The sequence below is a fragment of the Callorhinus ursinus genome, unplaced genomic scaffold (assembly GCF_003265705.2).
Source record: "Callorhinus ursinus isolate GAN/ISIS: 27379988/994484 unplaced genomic scaffold, GSC_fseal_2.0 scaffold38, whole genome shotgun sequence".
NCBI classification, from domain to species: domain Eukaryota; kingdom Metazoa; phylum Chordata; class Mammalia; order Carnivora; family Otariidae; genus Callorhinus; species Callorhinus ursinus.
In genome coordinates, this window is record NW_027397100.1 from 9,242,999 (window position 1) to 9,257,777 (window position 14,779).

Genomic DNA, 14,779 nt, shown 5'->3' on the forward strand with positions numbered 1-14,779 from the left:
TAAAAATAATAGTCCCTAGAAAGCATACCTGGGGAATAGGCAGGAGAGAGCCTTGCAGTACCACTGGACTTTTTAAATTGATATATGTTGCACTTTGATAAAAATAAAAATTAATTTTAAAATGATGAAAAGCTACTTTTTAACCTATTAAAATAGTAAAGATGCAAAAAGAATAATGTGATGAGAACATGGTGAGATGGGCCATTGTATCAGTTGTGTGCTTTCAGCTGTAAAAAAGACGAACTGAGAAGCTTACACACAATTTAAGTTTAAAGGGTTTATCTTTGGGGCGCCTGGATGGCACAGTAGGTTAAGCGTCTGACTCTTGGTTTCAGTTCAGGTCATGATCTCAGGGTCATGAGATGGAGCCCCACATCAGGCTCTGCACTCAGCGGGGAGTCTGCTTGCGACTCTCTCCCCCTCCACCTCTGCCCCTACCCCAGCCCCGTGCATGCGCCTCTTTCTTTCTCTTTCTCTCAAATAAATAAATAAATCTTTAAAAATAAATAAAGGGTTTATTTTCTTCTATAATAAGAAGTCTGGAAGTATTTTCTAGGCTTGGTTCAGCAACTCAGCAGTGTTATCAAAGAGGCAGGGGCTTTTCCATCTGCCATGTTGCCCGTTCATGTAGTCATAAGGTGATCACAGCAGTTTCAGACTTTATGAGCAAATAAGGCTGTATCCAGCAAAGAAGAGAGATGTTGCCTTCCTTTCGTCCCTTTAATCAGGGAGAAATGTGTTTCCCAAAAGCCACTAATACATTTTTTCCCTTATTTCATTGGCCAGAATTGCATCGCATGCCAGCTTAAACCAGCTTCTGGCAACTGGGCATAAGGAGGGCCATTTTATTATAAGGGTGTTGAGGGCTGCCTCTCTGAGAGGCTGACATTTCCACAGAGACTTGAAGCCATGAGTCTGGGAGTGGGCAGAGTAGGTCAAGCAGAAAAATGGACAAAGCCCAATGGCTCCTGTTTCCTGAGTATGGTAGACATCTCTGGGTGAAAGGCAAGTATGGTTTCCTCTGGCATTCTCAGAGCAGAGTGGAAAAAAATCCCAACTTCCTTGCAACACTTTTACTAGTTTGGTTTATTATAAAATCAATATATAGTCATCAAGGAGAAATTAAAAAATATGTAAGCAAAAAAATAAATATCCCATCATTCAAAGTCGCATTATTAATATCCTTGTAAGTTCTTCTAAATCATTTTATATATGTATACATACATACAGATCTATTTTAAGTAGTTTTCTTTAAAAGATTTATTGGGGCACCTGGGTGGCTCAGGCGGTTAAATGTCTGCCTTAGCTCAGGTCATGATCCCAGAGTCCTGCGATTGAGCCCCATGTTAGGATCCCTGCTCAATGGGGAACTGGCTTCTCCCTCTGCCCCCTCCCCCTTGCTTGTGCGCTCTCTTGCTCTCTCTCTCTCAAATAAATAGATAAAATATTTTTTTAAAAAGATTTATTTATTTGAGGAGGGAGAGAGAGAGTGGGGGAAGAGGGGCAAAGGGAGAATCTTTAGCAGACTCTGCTGACCACGGAACCTGATGTGGGGTTCATTCTTAACAACCCATGAGATCAGGACCCATGAGATCACAACCACAGCCGAAACCAAGAGTGGGACGCTCAACTGACTGCCCACCCAGGTGCCCCTTAAGTATTTTTGATAATACTCTTTTAAATACTAAAAATTCTTGACACCCCCAGGACCTTTCAGAAATAGCTACAGTATCTTCGGTAACCGTCATTGTCCCACAGGATTAAGGTCTTAGTGATTTGTTTTCCTTCTTCAGGTGCCAGAAATTATGCGAGTTGTCTGTGCCCGGCTATCCATAATCAGCCAGCCTAGAGTCCGACGACAAATCATAAATACTGTGAGTTTGTTTATCTCCAGGCCCAAGTACACAGATACAGTGATCAGCCACCTTCTGTGTCATCCAGTACCATATGACAGGTAACAGAACCTGGTACAGCCTCTGAATTAAACTGGGGTGTGTGACACAGCCCCCGGTATTGTGGAACATGGCTGCTCTCAAAAATCTAATGATATTCTTGTAGAAGAGATAAGATATAGACAGATGCCTGCAATGTAAGTCAGAATATAATGCATAAATATAAGGAAACAATCCAACAAATCCAGAATGAAGAACATTTTATAAGACAGCTGGACTGAACTCTTCAAAAAAGTTAATGACGTGAAATAAAAAATGTGCTGATGCACTATTCTAAATAAAAAGACACTAAAGAGACATAACCAAATACAATATGTGAACTTGATTGGATCCTGGATGAAAATAAAAGTTATAAAAGGAAAATCCAGGGTGCCTGGGTGGCTCAGTTGGTTAAGCGACTGCCTTCAGCTCAGGTCATGATCCTGGAGTCCTGGGATCGAGTCCCACATCGGGCTCCCTGCTCGGCGGGGAGTCTGCTTCTCCCTCTGACCCTCTTCCCTCTCGTGCTCTCTCTCTCACTCTTTCTCTCAAATAAATAAATAAAATCTTAAAAAAAAATCCAGGGAAAATTAAATATAGACTCTGTAATAGATTACTGAATTAATGTAACTTTCTTAGGTATGAAATGGTAATGTGGTTATACAGAAAAATGTTCTTATTCCTAGGAGATCAATTTACTGAAGTGATTTAGAGGTAAAGATCATGATGTCTGCGATGTACTTGAGAGAGATTTAGCCAAAAACATAAACACAAAAAAGAAAATAAAAATGTACCCATAAATAAGAATAAATCATATAGAGGAACAAACAAGATGCTTTTTTTAAGACTTGTGGCTTTCAGAGTTGGAGATACCCTGGAAGTTCCAGGAGATCCTTTCTAGGGAAGGCAATGAGGCCTTAGGAAAAGGTTCTGGGCTCCCACCCCCTTCAAAGAGAGCGTCATCTGTCTCTTATTTTTCTTTTTTTTAATGTAAGCTCTATGCCCAACGTGGGGTTCAAACTCATGACCCCAAGATTGAGTTGCATGCTCTACCGACGGAGCCAACCAGATGCCCCAGAGTGGCATCTCTTTTTGTCTGCCTTATATATTGTGATTCTGGGTAGTTATTGTATTTGAAGAAAAGATTTCTTAGCTTTAAACTGTTTGAAAACCACTCTCAGTGACTGGTTCTCACAGTGTCTTGGTGTAGTGCTGATTTTTTTTAGTGATTTTTTTTTTTGCTGATTTTGATTGGTTTAAGCTGAACTTAAGACGCTCTACCACTAAATCAAATAAAGGAAGATTTTTACCCATCCAAAGAGAAAAATGAATTAATATATATCTATTTTTTAAATATTCTTTTGGGGTACCTGGCTGACTTGGTAGAGCATGTGACTCTTTATCTCAGGGCGGTAAGTTCAAGCCCCACGTTGGGTGCAGAGATTACCTAAAAATAAAATCTTCAAAATAAAATAGAATATTCTTTTATATATTTCTCTAATATGTTATTGTTAAATCTTTACTACTTGCTTCAGCATATCTACACTAGATCCTTTCATGAAACATATGATTTAGTACAAAATACTAAATATACTTAGTTTTTTTAAAGTGTAACTTCAGCATTATTTTATTGTTTGTATTTGTTCTAGCTCTTGGATGAATTTGAGAACCTACTGCTTTAGATCATATGAGAATTGTGGAATCTGCTAGAAATGAAAATGGCATAGTCCGGGAACTTCATTCTTATTATGTTTTTGATCATTTACCTAAAGTCTGTTAGTTGGTTTACATGCAGATTGGGATGATTGTTTTTAGGAGTCTGTTCAAAGCATCTGCTGTGTGCAAAGTACCGTTTGGCCTGGAGAGGTAAGGGACAGGACCGGGACCCTGCCCTCAGGCAGCACACGGTCTGGGAGTAGACACAGACTAATAACAGGATCCCAAAGCAAAATAAGAGAGTTGTGTGGAAGCTCATAGGAGGTGACTTAACTAGATGAAAGATTGGGGAAGAATTTCTAAAAGAAGGGCTGCCCCAAGCTGAGTGTTTAGCGTAAATTAGCCAAGTAGAAGGTGGAACAGGGCAGTGGAAAAGGCATTTCAGACAGAAGGAATGGCAAAACGAAACACAAGGAAGGTATGAAACAGCTTAATGAATGCCCATTCCCAAAGGGATGATGGGCAAACAAAAACCATGTCACATCTACGGGATCAGTATCACTGGAGGCAAAACCTGTCCCATATTTTTAGCAAACTCTCCGGATGATTTTTTTCACACTAAAATATCTAAACCATTGCCTTTTAGGCTAATGTGTGTTTTCCTAATTCAGATGCATTCCCAGCACACTTACAACTATGCAGCAGACCAAAAGTATTTTTGAAACACTTCTTTTACAATAAATAGCTTTTCAAATTACTTCATTTACTCCCTCAGGAATTCAGAGAGGAAAATAAACAAGGATAAGTAAGTATAGGAATTTCTTAATTTCATCCCAAGAATGAATGTTCATTTTCTATTGTCCACTTCACCAGCTATGAGACTTTTCAGCCTTTCACGTTGCCTTAATGACCTTCTCTTTAGGACCTTCTTACTTCGTTTTATTCACAGATTAGAATTATCAGAGTAGGGAGTGAAATGTTGGAATAGTTCTTAAGCCTCTCAGTTTTTAGAGTGATTCTGATACATAGACAACTGGAAGACCACACTTGCTCTAGCACACAAAGATACCTAGGTAGATTACGAAAATATGACAATGGAGTAAAACCATGAGTAACTCCCAATCTTCCCCCCGCCCCCATAATGCTCCTTTACAGTGTTTATATACTCTTTGTGTGTGTGTGTGACATATATATATATATATGACTCAGGCCCTACCTTTGAGTCAACAATAGAAACAAGTTATTACACACTGTCTTTCTTCAAGAAGAGATCTCTTCTGGGCACCTGAGTGGCTCATTCGGTTAAGCATCTACCTTTGGCTCAGGTCATGATCCCAGAGTCCTGGGATCGAGCCCCACATCGGGCTCTCTGCTCAGCAGAGAGCCTGCTTCTCCCTCTCCCTCTGCAGCTTCCCCTTCTGTGTGCCCACTGTCTGTCTCTCTGTCTCTCTGTCAAATAAAATCTTAAAAAAGAGAGAGAGAGAAAGAAGAGATCTTTTCTAAAGTGAATCAAAGCTTTATTTCTGGGCCTGGACTTGTCCAAAATTTGAGGACCACACACTGGGTTGAATAAATCTACCTTGAATGCCTTCTGTGGGCCTGGCATTGTGCTAGACCTTGAGGGATTCATGGAAGAAAAGCCAGGCATAACCCCTGCCTTCAGAGGGAACAGATAAGACACATTCAGAGAACTGAAAATAGCACATGTAAGATTGAAGCAACCTCTATACAGGAGAAATTTTGAAAAAAATAAAATTAAAAAAATTTTTGAAAGTGTTCTGAGAACCCTCATGTGAGACATGGTAAAGAAGCCACAAAAGCTTCACAGAAGAGATGACATTGGAGTTGGACCTGGAAGGTTTTGATGGACAGGGGAGAGTTTTGGAAAGGGCCTTCTAGTTTAAGAAAATGAGATGAGTAGAGGTAGCGCTGTCAAAGTCCATTGTTAGTTTGTGAAGGTGAATGGTCTGGGGTAGCCAGAGCACAGGTATGTATGTGACAGGGAAGTTGGGAGACTGAAAAGTTAAATTAGGACCAGTTTGTCCTGAAGTCCATGATGAGGCATAGGAACTTGAGATTATAAAACCCTGAGAGTGGGATGCCTCGGGCAGCCTCAGTCAGCCACTCAGTGGCTCAGTTGGTTAAGTGTCTTTAGCTCAGATCATGATCCCAGGGTCCTGGGACTGAGTCCCACATCAGGCTCCTTGCTCAGCAGGGAGCCTGCTTCTCCCTCTGCCTGCCGTTCCCCATGGTTGTTCTCTCTCTCTCTCTCTCTTTTAAGATTTTATTTATTTATTCATTCATTCATTCATTTATTTGAGAGAGAGGGAAAGAGAGAGAGAGTGAGAGAGCACAAGCAGGGCCAGGGCAGACGGAGACGCAGACTCCCCACTGAGTGGGGAGCCAGACATGAGGCTCAATCCCAGGACACTGGGATCATAACCCGAGCCAAAGGCAGACGCTCAACTGCTGAGCCACCCAGGTGCCCCCACCCCTGACAAATAAATAAAATCTTAAAAAAACAAAAGACAACCCTAAGAGTAACTGTAATGAAGTCAGATAGTCTTTTGATACCTTGAAGAACTGAGCGGAAAGGAAAACCGCTTCTAGATTGGATTCCAGATTCTAGGAAGGTTGTGGTCGTGGTGGGCTTAGGATAAGCCATTCTCCTGAACCCTCCTGTTCTTCCGGATTTCTAGGCATCTGGCTGAGTTGTGGAGAACTCTGGAGGTAGAACTGCCCAGCACCACCTGGATTCTGTGGAGACTTCTGAGGAAGCTGCAGAAATGCCATAATGCGCCCACCCAAGAGAAGATGGCCTATGTGGCTGTTGCTGTAAGCCATTGAGCTTTGCCCCTCCCAACTTCAGCACAACATGCTCCATCTCTTGGGATGACTGGTCCAACACTCCATCTGGAGAGTGTCTGTCTTCATCCCTCTCAAAGTTTGCTTCTGTCATCCATTTATAAATCTATAATGTCTCTACCAAGGGATTGACATGGACGGGGCTCGGGAGAGTGAAGGTATCAGTAGTTTAATGAAGTTTGGTTTAATCAATGTGGTTAAATATTCCCTTATCATAACTTTTTTTTAAATTTTATTTATTTATTTGACAGAGAGAGACACAGCGAGAGAGGGAACATAAGCAGGGGGAGTGGGAGAGGGAGAAGCAGGCTTCCCATGGAGCAGGGAGCCCGATGTGGGGCTCGATCCCAGGACCCTGGGACCATGACCTGAGCCGAAGGCAGATGCTTAATGACTGAGCCACCTAGGCGCCCCAAATATTCCCTTATCCTTTAAAATATATGTATCATCTGGGATACCTGGGTGGCTCAGTTGGTTAACCGTCTGGCTCTTGATCTCAGGGTTGTGAGTTCAAGCCCCACACTGGGTTCCACCTCGGGCATGGAGCGTACTTTAAAATAAAATATAATAAAATAAAATAAAAGATTCATCATAGTTAAAGAGTAATACACAACTCATAAAGAGAAAAGTCAAATAATACAGAAGAATATAACACAGAAAGAAAAGGTCCTCCTTGAGCAGAGGTTGGCAAACTTTTTCTGTAAAGGACCAGAAGGCAAATATTTTAGGTTTTCAGGCCCCATATAGTCTCCATAACATATTCTTTGGATTTTTTTTTAAAAAAACAATCTTCCAAAAATCTAAAGACCATTCTTAGCCTAGCTGTATCATCTCCCTAAAAATGAACCTTCTAGAAGGGTTTATACATATATAAATTTTTTGTGTATGTATTTATTTGGTATACTTTTTTTCCCCATTTTTTCCTTTTAAGTAGACTTTTTTAGAGCAGTTTTAGGTTTACAAGAAAATTGAGCAGAAAGTACAAAGTTTCTACTCTCTGTCCCCTACATGCACAGCCTCCCCCACTATTAATATATACTTTTTATTTTATTTTCTTCCCTACCAGCTTATGGTTCAGCTTTCCCTGACCTAAGTTATTATATAGGTTTTCTTTAGCTTCTGAAATTATTCTGACATCTCTAATCTGCCATTGTATCCTCTCCTATTCTCTCTGTTCTTGTGGATTTATACCTTTTTTTTTTAAATCCCTATAATGTTATCTTAGTTTTAGGAGTTAGGTCAGATACAGGTATATATTTAATCATGTTAGCCTATAAAATTGTATGTATATATTAGTAGAATCAAATTACACATACTGCCTGATGACCTGCTTTTTTAACAATATATGAACTACTTTCCATGTCAAAATATGACTATCTGTTATCCTTTTCATGGCTGCATAGTAATTTATTTTTTATTACCTTCTTAAAAATAGATAATATGTAACATGGTACAGAACCTTTTATTTCATTTCCAAGTATCCTCTTAGTGAACATTTTGACAATTTCCGAACTTTCGCCATTAAAACAGTGCTACAGTAAACTTAATCATGCATATGTAAATGTTGTTATACATACCCAATTATTATTACTTTTTTAATTAGTCTCCACATGCAGTGTGGGGCCTAATGTTGGCCTTGAGCTCACAACCCTGAGATCAAGACCTGATCTGAGATCAAGAGTTGGCTGCTTGGAGCGCCTGGGTGGCACAGTCAGTTAAGCACCTGACTCTTGGTTTCAACTCAGGTTGTAAGATTGAGCCCTACCCTGGGCTCCCCACTCAGTGTGGCGTCTCCTTAAGACTCTCCCTTCCTTGTCCCTCTGCCCCCCCTGCCATGCTCTCTCTAAAATACATAAATAAATCTTTTTTTCAAAAAAGAGTTGGACGCTTAACCAAATGAGCCACCCAGTCACCCCCTACTTACTTTCTTAGGATAAAGGCCATTGTAGGGGAATTTCTAGCTCAAGGGGTAGGCTTATTTAAACTTCTGAGAATTCCCAGGTGGTCCTCTAAAACATTGCCTTCTCCCAGTCATATATGAGAATGCCCATTTACCTACCGCCTTACCACATTGAGCATTCCTAGCCTTTTCATTGCTGCCTAGCTGATAGGTGAAAAAGGAATATTATTTTAATTGTATTATTGTTATTGGTGAGATTGAACACTTGTATATGTTTTTTAATTGGCCATTATATTTTGTGACTTGTCTGCTCATGTTCTGTACACCAGAGCTTCTCATATTTAATATGCACACAAGCCACAGTCATTACCTTACTGAAATGCAGATTCTGATCCAGCAGGTCTGGGGTGGGGCTTGAGTTTCTCCATTTCTAACCCGCTCTCAGATGATGCAGTGCTGCTGGTGTGTGGCCCCCACTTTGAGTAGCCTTTACATTTTTTTCTTGCTGATACATAAAAAGAGTTTATATATTAAAAATATCACATCAGGGCGCCTGGGTGGCTCAGTCAGTTAACGCTCAGGCACAAGAGGAAGTAAAGCAAAAGTAAGGAGTTGTGCTAGCCAGAGTTCAGCTCTATGGTGTACCTTTTCTCCCGCAGGCAACAGATGCCCTTTATGAGGTGTTTGTGGGAAACAGGCTCCAAGCAGCTACATTCAGACTCTTTCCTCAGCTTCTCATGACACTGCTCATCCAGATACACCACAGCATCGGTCTCACCATGTCTGATGTCGCCATCCCAAGTGGCCTGTACACAGAACAGGAAATGTCTTCAGAGGTCACCCCTTTGTGGTAATGCCTGTTGTGATTTCATTGACCTTAACTAACACTAAGCTCTAGGCGCTGTGGTAGACACATGGATAGCCAAGATGTGGTTCCAGCCATGGGAGAGCTTACAGTCTGCTATCATGGGACGTCAGGATGAAATGCCCAGGAATCATTCTGGGCTCTCACTGGTTGGTTGTCTGGTTGTTTTATTGGTGCCAAGATAAACTCATTAGAAATTCATTAGTGTCACGGTGGCACATGACTTTCTTTCAGAAAGAAAGAATGTGGATTATTTAAGAACACCTGAGTAGGGGTGCCTGGGTGGCTCAGTCGTTGAGTGTCTGCCTTCGGCTCAGGTCCTGATCCCAGAATCCTGGGATCAAGCCCTGCATTGGGCTTCCTGCTCAGCGGGAAGCCTGCTTCTCCCTCTCCCACTCCCCCGCTTGTGTTCCTGCTCTCGCTATGTCTCTCTCTCTATCAAATAAATAAAATCTTAAAAAAAAAAAAAAAGAACACCTGACTAAAAGTCAGGAGAACTGAGTTCTAATTCTCATTCATTGAACAAGTTACATACCTTGGGCAAATCTTCCTGTTGTTCTGTGCGTTGGTTTCCCTATCTGTAAATTAAGTCAGGCTAGGTATTCTCCAAGGACCCTCTAGTTCTAGGATTCTTTAGTGTTATATCAAGCATACTAGTTCGGCAAGTAATAGAGATAGTTTATTTTATTTTTTAAGTAATCTCTCTACCCAATGTGGGGTTTGAACTCCTGAACTGGAGATCAAGAGTCACATGCTCTACTGGCCCCAGTTGTGGGGGTAGTTTAAAAAACAATGTGGGGGACACCTGCGTGGCTCAGTCAATTAAGCATCTGACTCTTGATCTCAGGTCATGAGTTCAAGCCCCTCATTGAACTCATGATGGCGTGGAGCCCACTTTAAAAAAAAATAAAATAGAAAAAAGTAAAAAGCAGTGTGGGTAAATTTTTTGAGGGGGTATAAATTGTATCTAAATAATGCTTTTTTAAAAAAGTGGTATGGGTTTAGCATCCCATATCATTTGTTTTATCATAGATTTCTTTTCACACTCCCAGGGAAACAAAATCTAGTTAGATTTCTTTACGCTAAAAATTTGTGTGAAAGGCCTTTCAAGTTATTAGAACATTAAGAGTCTTTGGGGAAATCTAGAAAGAAGAGAAGTACCATCCAGAGCTATTAATGCATGCCTTCCTCAGTGAGAGAGCAGGGTGATTGTGTGCTGGTAAGCTGAAGGGACCTGTTCTATTCACTTGTACTGGTTTGGTTTGATTTAGCTTCGCCATACAGTCTACAAAGACTCTCCTCCTCAGAACATTGTGCTGGCAGGAATTCAACATCATGGAAAAGAATAAAGGATGGACCCTCCTGGAAGGAAAAGAGTGCCATCTTCAGGGAGTATCTCTCCTTGCCAAGTAAGACTTCCTTGCCATGCTCTAAATCAGCAGTGCTTTAGGTATTTTTCTCCCTTCTAGTTAAAACAGCAACCAACGTTGGATAACATCACAGGTTAGGGAAATACCCATAATGCCAGGCAGATTTTCAGAGGTCCTGCCACCACCATACCATCCTATGCACCTAAAGCTGGGCAAAATCCTTGGAGGGCCCCCAGCCCTGGGAAGAATGCAGTCTGGATAGGAGCATTTGTAAGAGGTGTCCTGTTGGGTGTTGTGTTTTGCAGTGCGTTGCTGGAAAGAAATCACCTCCTTGCACATAAAGTCATGTACTTGTTGGTCCCTCTTCTTAACCGAGGGAATGATAAACATAAACTCACATCTGCAGGATTTTTCGTGGAGGTAAGATTCGTTAGAAGCTGGATTCAGGAAGCCTGTAAAGCTGCAGTACCTGCCTTCCTGGGCCCTGTCCAACTTCATGGCAGGCCAGGATCCACTTCAGATGTGGGACAGAAATAGTTTCAGATTCAAGCCTACTGACATTCTTCTTGCCATATATTCATTATTCGGCATTCCTTAGATACCTACTGTGTAAGCATCACCCTGTAACCTAGTAGAGGTTTCAAAGGAAAAATACACATTTTGGAGTTGGTGGGAAGGTGGCTCCCCTCATGAAAAAGGGCTTAAAGGTAACTTCTTTGGCTGATTTCTGGGTTCTTTCAGCTTCTCCAGAGTCCAGTGGCTAGGAGACTGCCCAGCATATACTCTGTTGTCCGCTTGAAAGACTGGCTACATCATGGAAATAGTGTCTTCAAATTTCTTGCCCTAAAGGGACTGCACTATCTTATCAAACACCAGGAGATGGTAGGAGGGGCCCCCAGACCACTGATTCGTAAGTCACAAATCAAACATACCCCAGAAAGATACCCAAGAAACTGGTAACAGCCAACAAGGAAATTGGGTAGCCTGGGAATGGGAGCAAGTAGGAATACATCCCTTTGTACCTTTTAAATTTTATGCCTAGGAAATATGTAAGTACTGACTTAAGTATTTCATGAAATCATAAGAAATAAGTCCAAGTCACATATATTCATAATATTTGAAATCTATAATTTGTGTAAGGAGGTACCCTCCCATCACAGCCTGGGTGACATTTGGGTGTCCTTTTATGTCTTGTACCATGTTGCCCTAAGGAGTACATTGGATAGACCATGATATCTGCTCCCAAGATGTGTATCATCTAAACAAGGATTACTAACATTCATGTTGAAAGAGAGCTCATTTTCTGTAGGCCTAGCTAGAAACTAGGCCTGGGTCAGAAGGAAAGATCAATCCCTGGGCCTTCAATTTTATCACTTGAGTTCTATTTTTTTAAATATTTAAATATGTATATATATCTGAAACAAAGATGACAGATGCTAGCATGTTAATTCTGGTTGTTTGGATACACGAATACTTGTTGCCTTATTCTATTTACTTTTTTTTTTTAATTTTTTTTATTGTTATGTTAATCACCATATATTACATCATTAGTTTTTGATGCAGTGCTTATTCTATTTACTTTTTACATGTATGTTTTAAACTTTAAAACTCTGAGATTGCTTCCTTTTGGGAGTTTCAGAAGAATAGAATCCTAATTCAGAATGGGAAGGACACTTAAGTGTCCTCAGCCCATTTCTGCTTGAATTCCTGCAAGGAATCTTACTGCCTCTGGATACATTCCATGTTGGAGAACTCACTATGACCTGAGCTAGCCATTCCACTTTCTCTCATTGTAAGCAATTTCTTACATTAATCTTAAGTCTCTGTTACTGGACCGTCCCACCTGGTCCCACTTCTGCCCTTATGAGGCAACTTACAACACCCCTGCCCCCCTATCTACATATCAGCCCTGCCAATACTGAGAGGGCAGTCATGCCCTCTTTACTTCTCTGTTCTCAACTGGCCAGCGCTACCAAACATTCAACAAGCACCAGGTACTGAGTAAAGTTGGGAAGCCCTACTTTGGTACCAGATGAAGTGCTGTCAGGAGGGTGATGGTGCACTCCCTTTGCGCACACAGAGGGAAGGCATCAGGAGCCTGTTGCCGTGCATCTTAGACCTCTTACGTGAAACCGACGAGAAGATTGTTTTGTTGGCCATCCAGATACTCTTGCAACTCGTTGGGACAATGGATTTCACCACCCTGACAGCCATGATGAAGACCCTGCTCTCCCTGTTTGGTGATGTAAGACAATGAGAGAGGAGAGACTTTCCTAGGGGAGGGCAACTGGCATAACAGCAAATAGAAATTGGGATAGTAATAAATATACTCTATTTTATATAGTTCTTTTTATGTTCACAGCACTTTGAAATCTCCTCTCTTAAGACCCTTCAAGGTAACTTGTGATGTTAGTAGGACTGGTGTTACTGTTTTTCAGATTAAAAAAAAAAAAAAACTGAGATGTAGAGACTTGCCAGGGTACCACCCTGATCATGGGTTGGGGAAGGAGTTTGTATAAGAAAAGATGTATTTCAAGGTACAATCAGGACTGGGTCAAGGTGGTGGACTATACATATGTCCCCATTCCAAATCCCAAAGGTTAAAAAAAAAATACATGGAGCACAATGAACCATGTCCTCAGAAGAGTCAAGCATGGCAAGGCTGGGATTCTGAATTTCAGCAAAACAGCTTATGTAAATAGTTAATACTAGTATCAGGCACAAGCTGTTCTGACTACATTTCTCATTTGCAGAGTGAGAGAACAACCAGTATTACAAAGCAGCAGGTCATGCTATCTTTATATATATTTGGCTTCTTGCCCTCAGCTACCTATAGCTAAATAGCCTCATGTTAGGACTGGCGTTTCAACCAATCTAGCCCTTATGAGTTAAGCATGAACACTTTCAGTGACTTGCTACCCTTTGGATACTCCCTTTGTAGATGAGACCTGATGTTCATCGTTTCTCCATGACCCTCTTTGGAGCCTCCATAAAGTCTGTGAAATACATAGATAAGAAGAGTGTAGAGAATCAAGTCCTGGACAGCCTGGTCCCACTACTTCTGTATTCTCAGGATGAAAATGATGCAGTAGCTGAGGTAATGCCCCTGTTAACAGCTTTCATGCCCGAATAACTTCTAATCCAGATCCAAATCTGCAAATAAGCATTCCATCTTTGAGGGCAGGGACTGTATTCACCATTTCCTACAGCACAGGCTACATTTCAATTATTTTGCCTAAGTGAATTGTGTGAAAAATCTTACTCCTTATTTCTTTTTGTAGCCCAATATTTAGCCTAGCACAGAGCCTAAATACAGTGCCAAATTCAACAAACTCTTTTTTTGTTGACAATGACAATATTCCATTATCTTTTTCTTTCATTCGAGAACTGCCTTCTGGCCTTTAGACAAACAGACTTGTTTTGAGGCTAAGTCAGAAATAGTAGCTTCTCTGACAATCTAGAGAAGCCTCTACATCTCCTTAATCTTCCAAAAGTTTCTGCCATAGAGTTGTGGGTAGGATGTCATCATCTTTAGTACTGTCTCATACCTCAGGAGCCTGTCCATTCCAATGTGCTAACTATGACCACCAGTTACAACAGTCCAGAGGTGTATTTAGGCTGCAAGAATTCTGGGAAAATGCTGGAGCTTTCCCCTACCCATGCTCCCCATTACAGAAATAAAAGCAGGATCAAAAACAAGACTTAAGATTATGGTGGGCCCTGGTACCTTAATCTGGGGGAAATATTATGGTCTTGTAACCAGAAATATGGAATATTTCAGGGTTGCCTGGGTGCCTCAGTCAGTTGGGCATCTGTCTTTGGCTCAGGTCATGATCCCGGAGTCCTGGGATCGAGCCCCGTGTCAGGCTCCCTGCTCAGCAGGGAGTCTGCTCCTCCCTCTCCCTCTGCTCCTCCCTTGCTCATGCTCTCTCTCTCTCTCTCTCTCTCTCTCACTTGATCACTCTCTCAAATAAATAAATAAAAATATTTTTTAAAAAAAGAAATATGAACTATTTCAGACCCCAATAAAGTATAGAGTAGAGCTTTCCAGCCAACTGATGGAAAAGTTTGCCCTGTAGGAGTCACGGATATGTGGATGCCTTGATCCCCGTCTCATCTCCCCCCCCCCCCCCCCCCCCCCAGCCAACCCCTCTCAGCCCTTGGTAATCAGGCAAGGCATAGAGCAGGCAAG

General features: G+C 41.3%; 1 protein-coding gene across 4 annotated transcripts in view; it reads left to right on the forward strand.

The window, feature by feature from the left end:
- Nucleotides 1-14,779, forward strand: part of MROH8 (maestro heat like repeat family member 8) — a 56,836-nt gene that overhangs the window by 32,422 nt on the left and 9,635 nt on the right. For 3 of the 4 annotated variants that reach the window (XM_073880457.1, XM_073880458.1, XM_073880460.1), the window contains 9 exons: nt 1,794-1,954; nt 6,287-6,422; nt 9,012-9,202; nt 10,489-10,626; nt 10,893-11,007; nt 11,329-11,469; nt 12,555-12,581; nt 12,668-12,832; nt 13,529-13,684. In XM_073880457.1, the coding sequence (XP_073736558.1) occupies nt 1,794-1,954; nt 6,287-6,422; nt 9,012-9,202; nt 10,489-10,626; nt 10,893-11,007; nt 11,329-11,469; nt 12,555-12,581; nt 12,668-12,832; nt 13,529-13,684 (1,230 nt within the window). The remainder of the gene's footprint in view (nt 1-1,793; nt 1,955-6,286; nt 6,423-9,011; nt 9,203-10,488; nt 10,627-10,892; nt 11,008-11,328; nt 11,470-12,554; nt 12,582-12,667; nt 12,833-13,528; nt 13,685-14,779) is intronic. The other variant, XM_073880459.1, reaches the window with a different exon arrangement.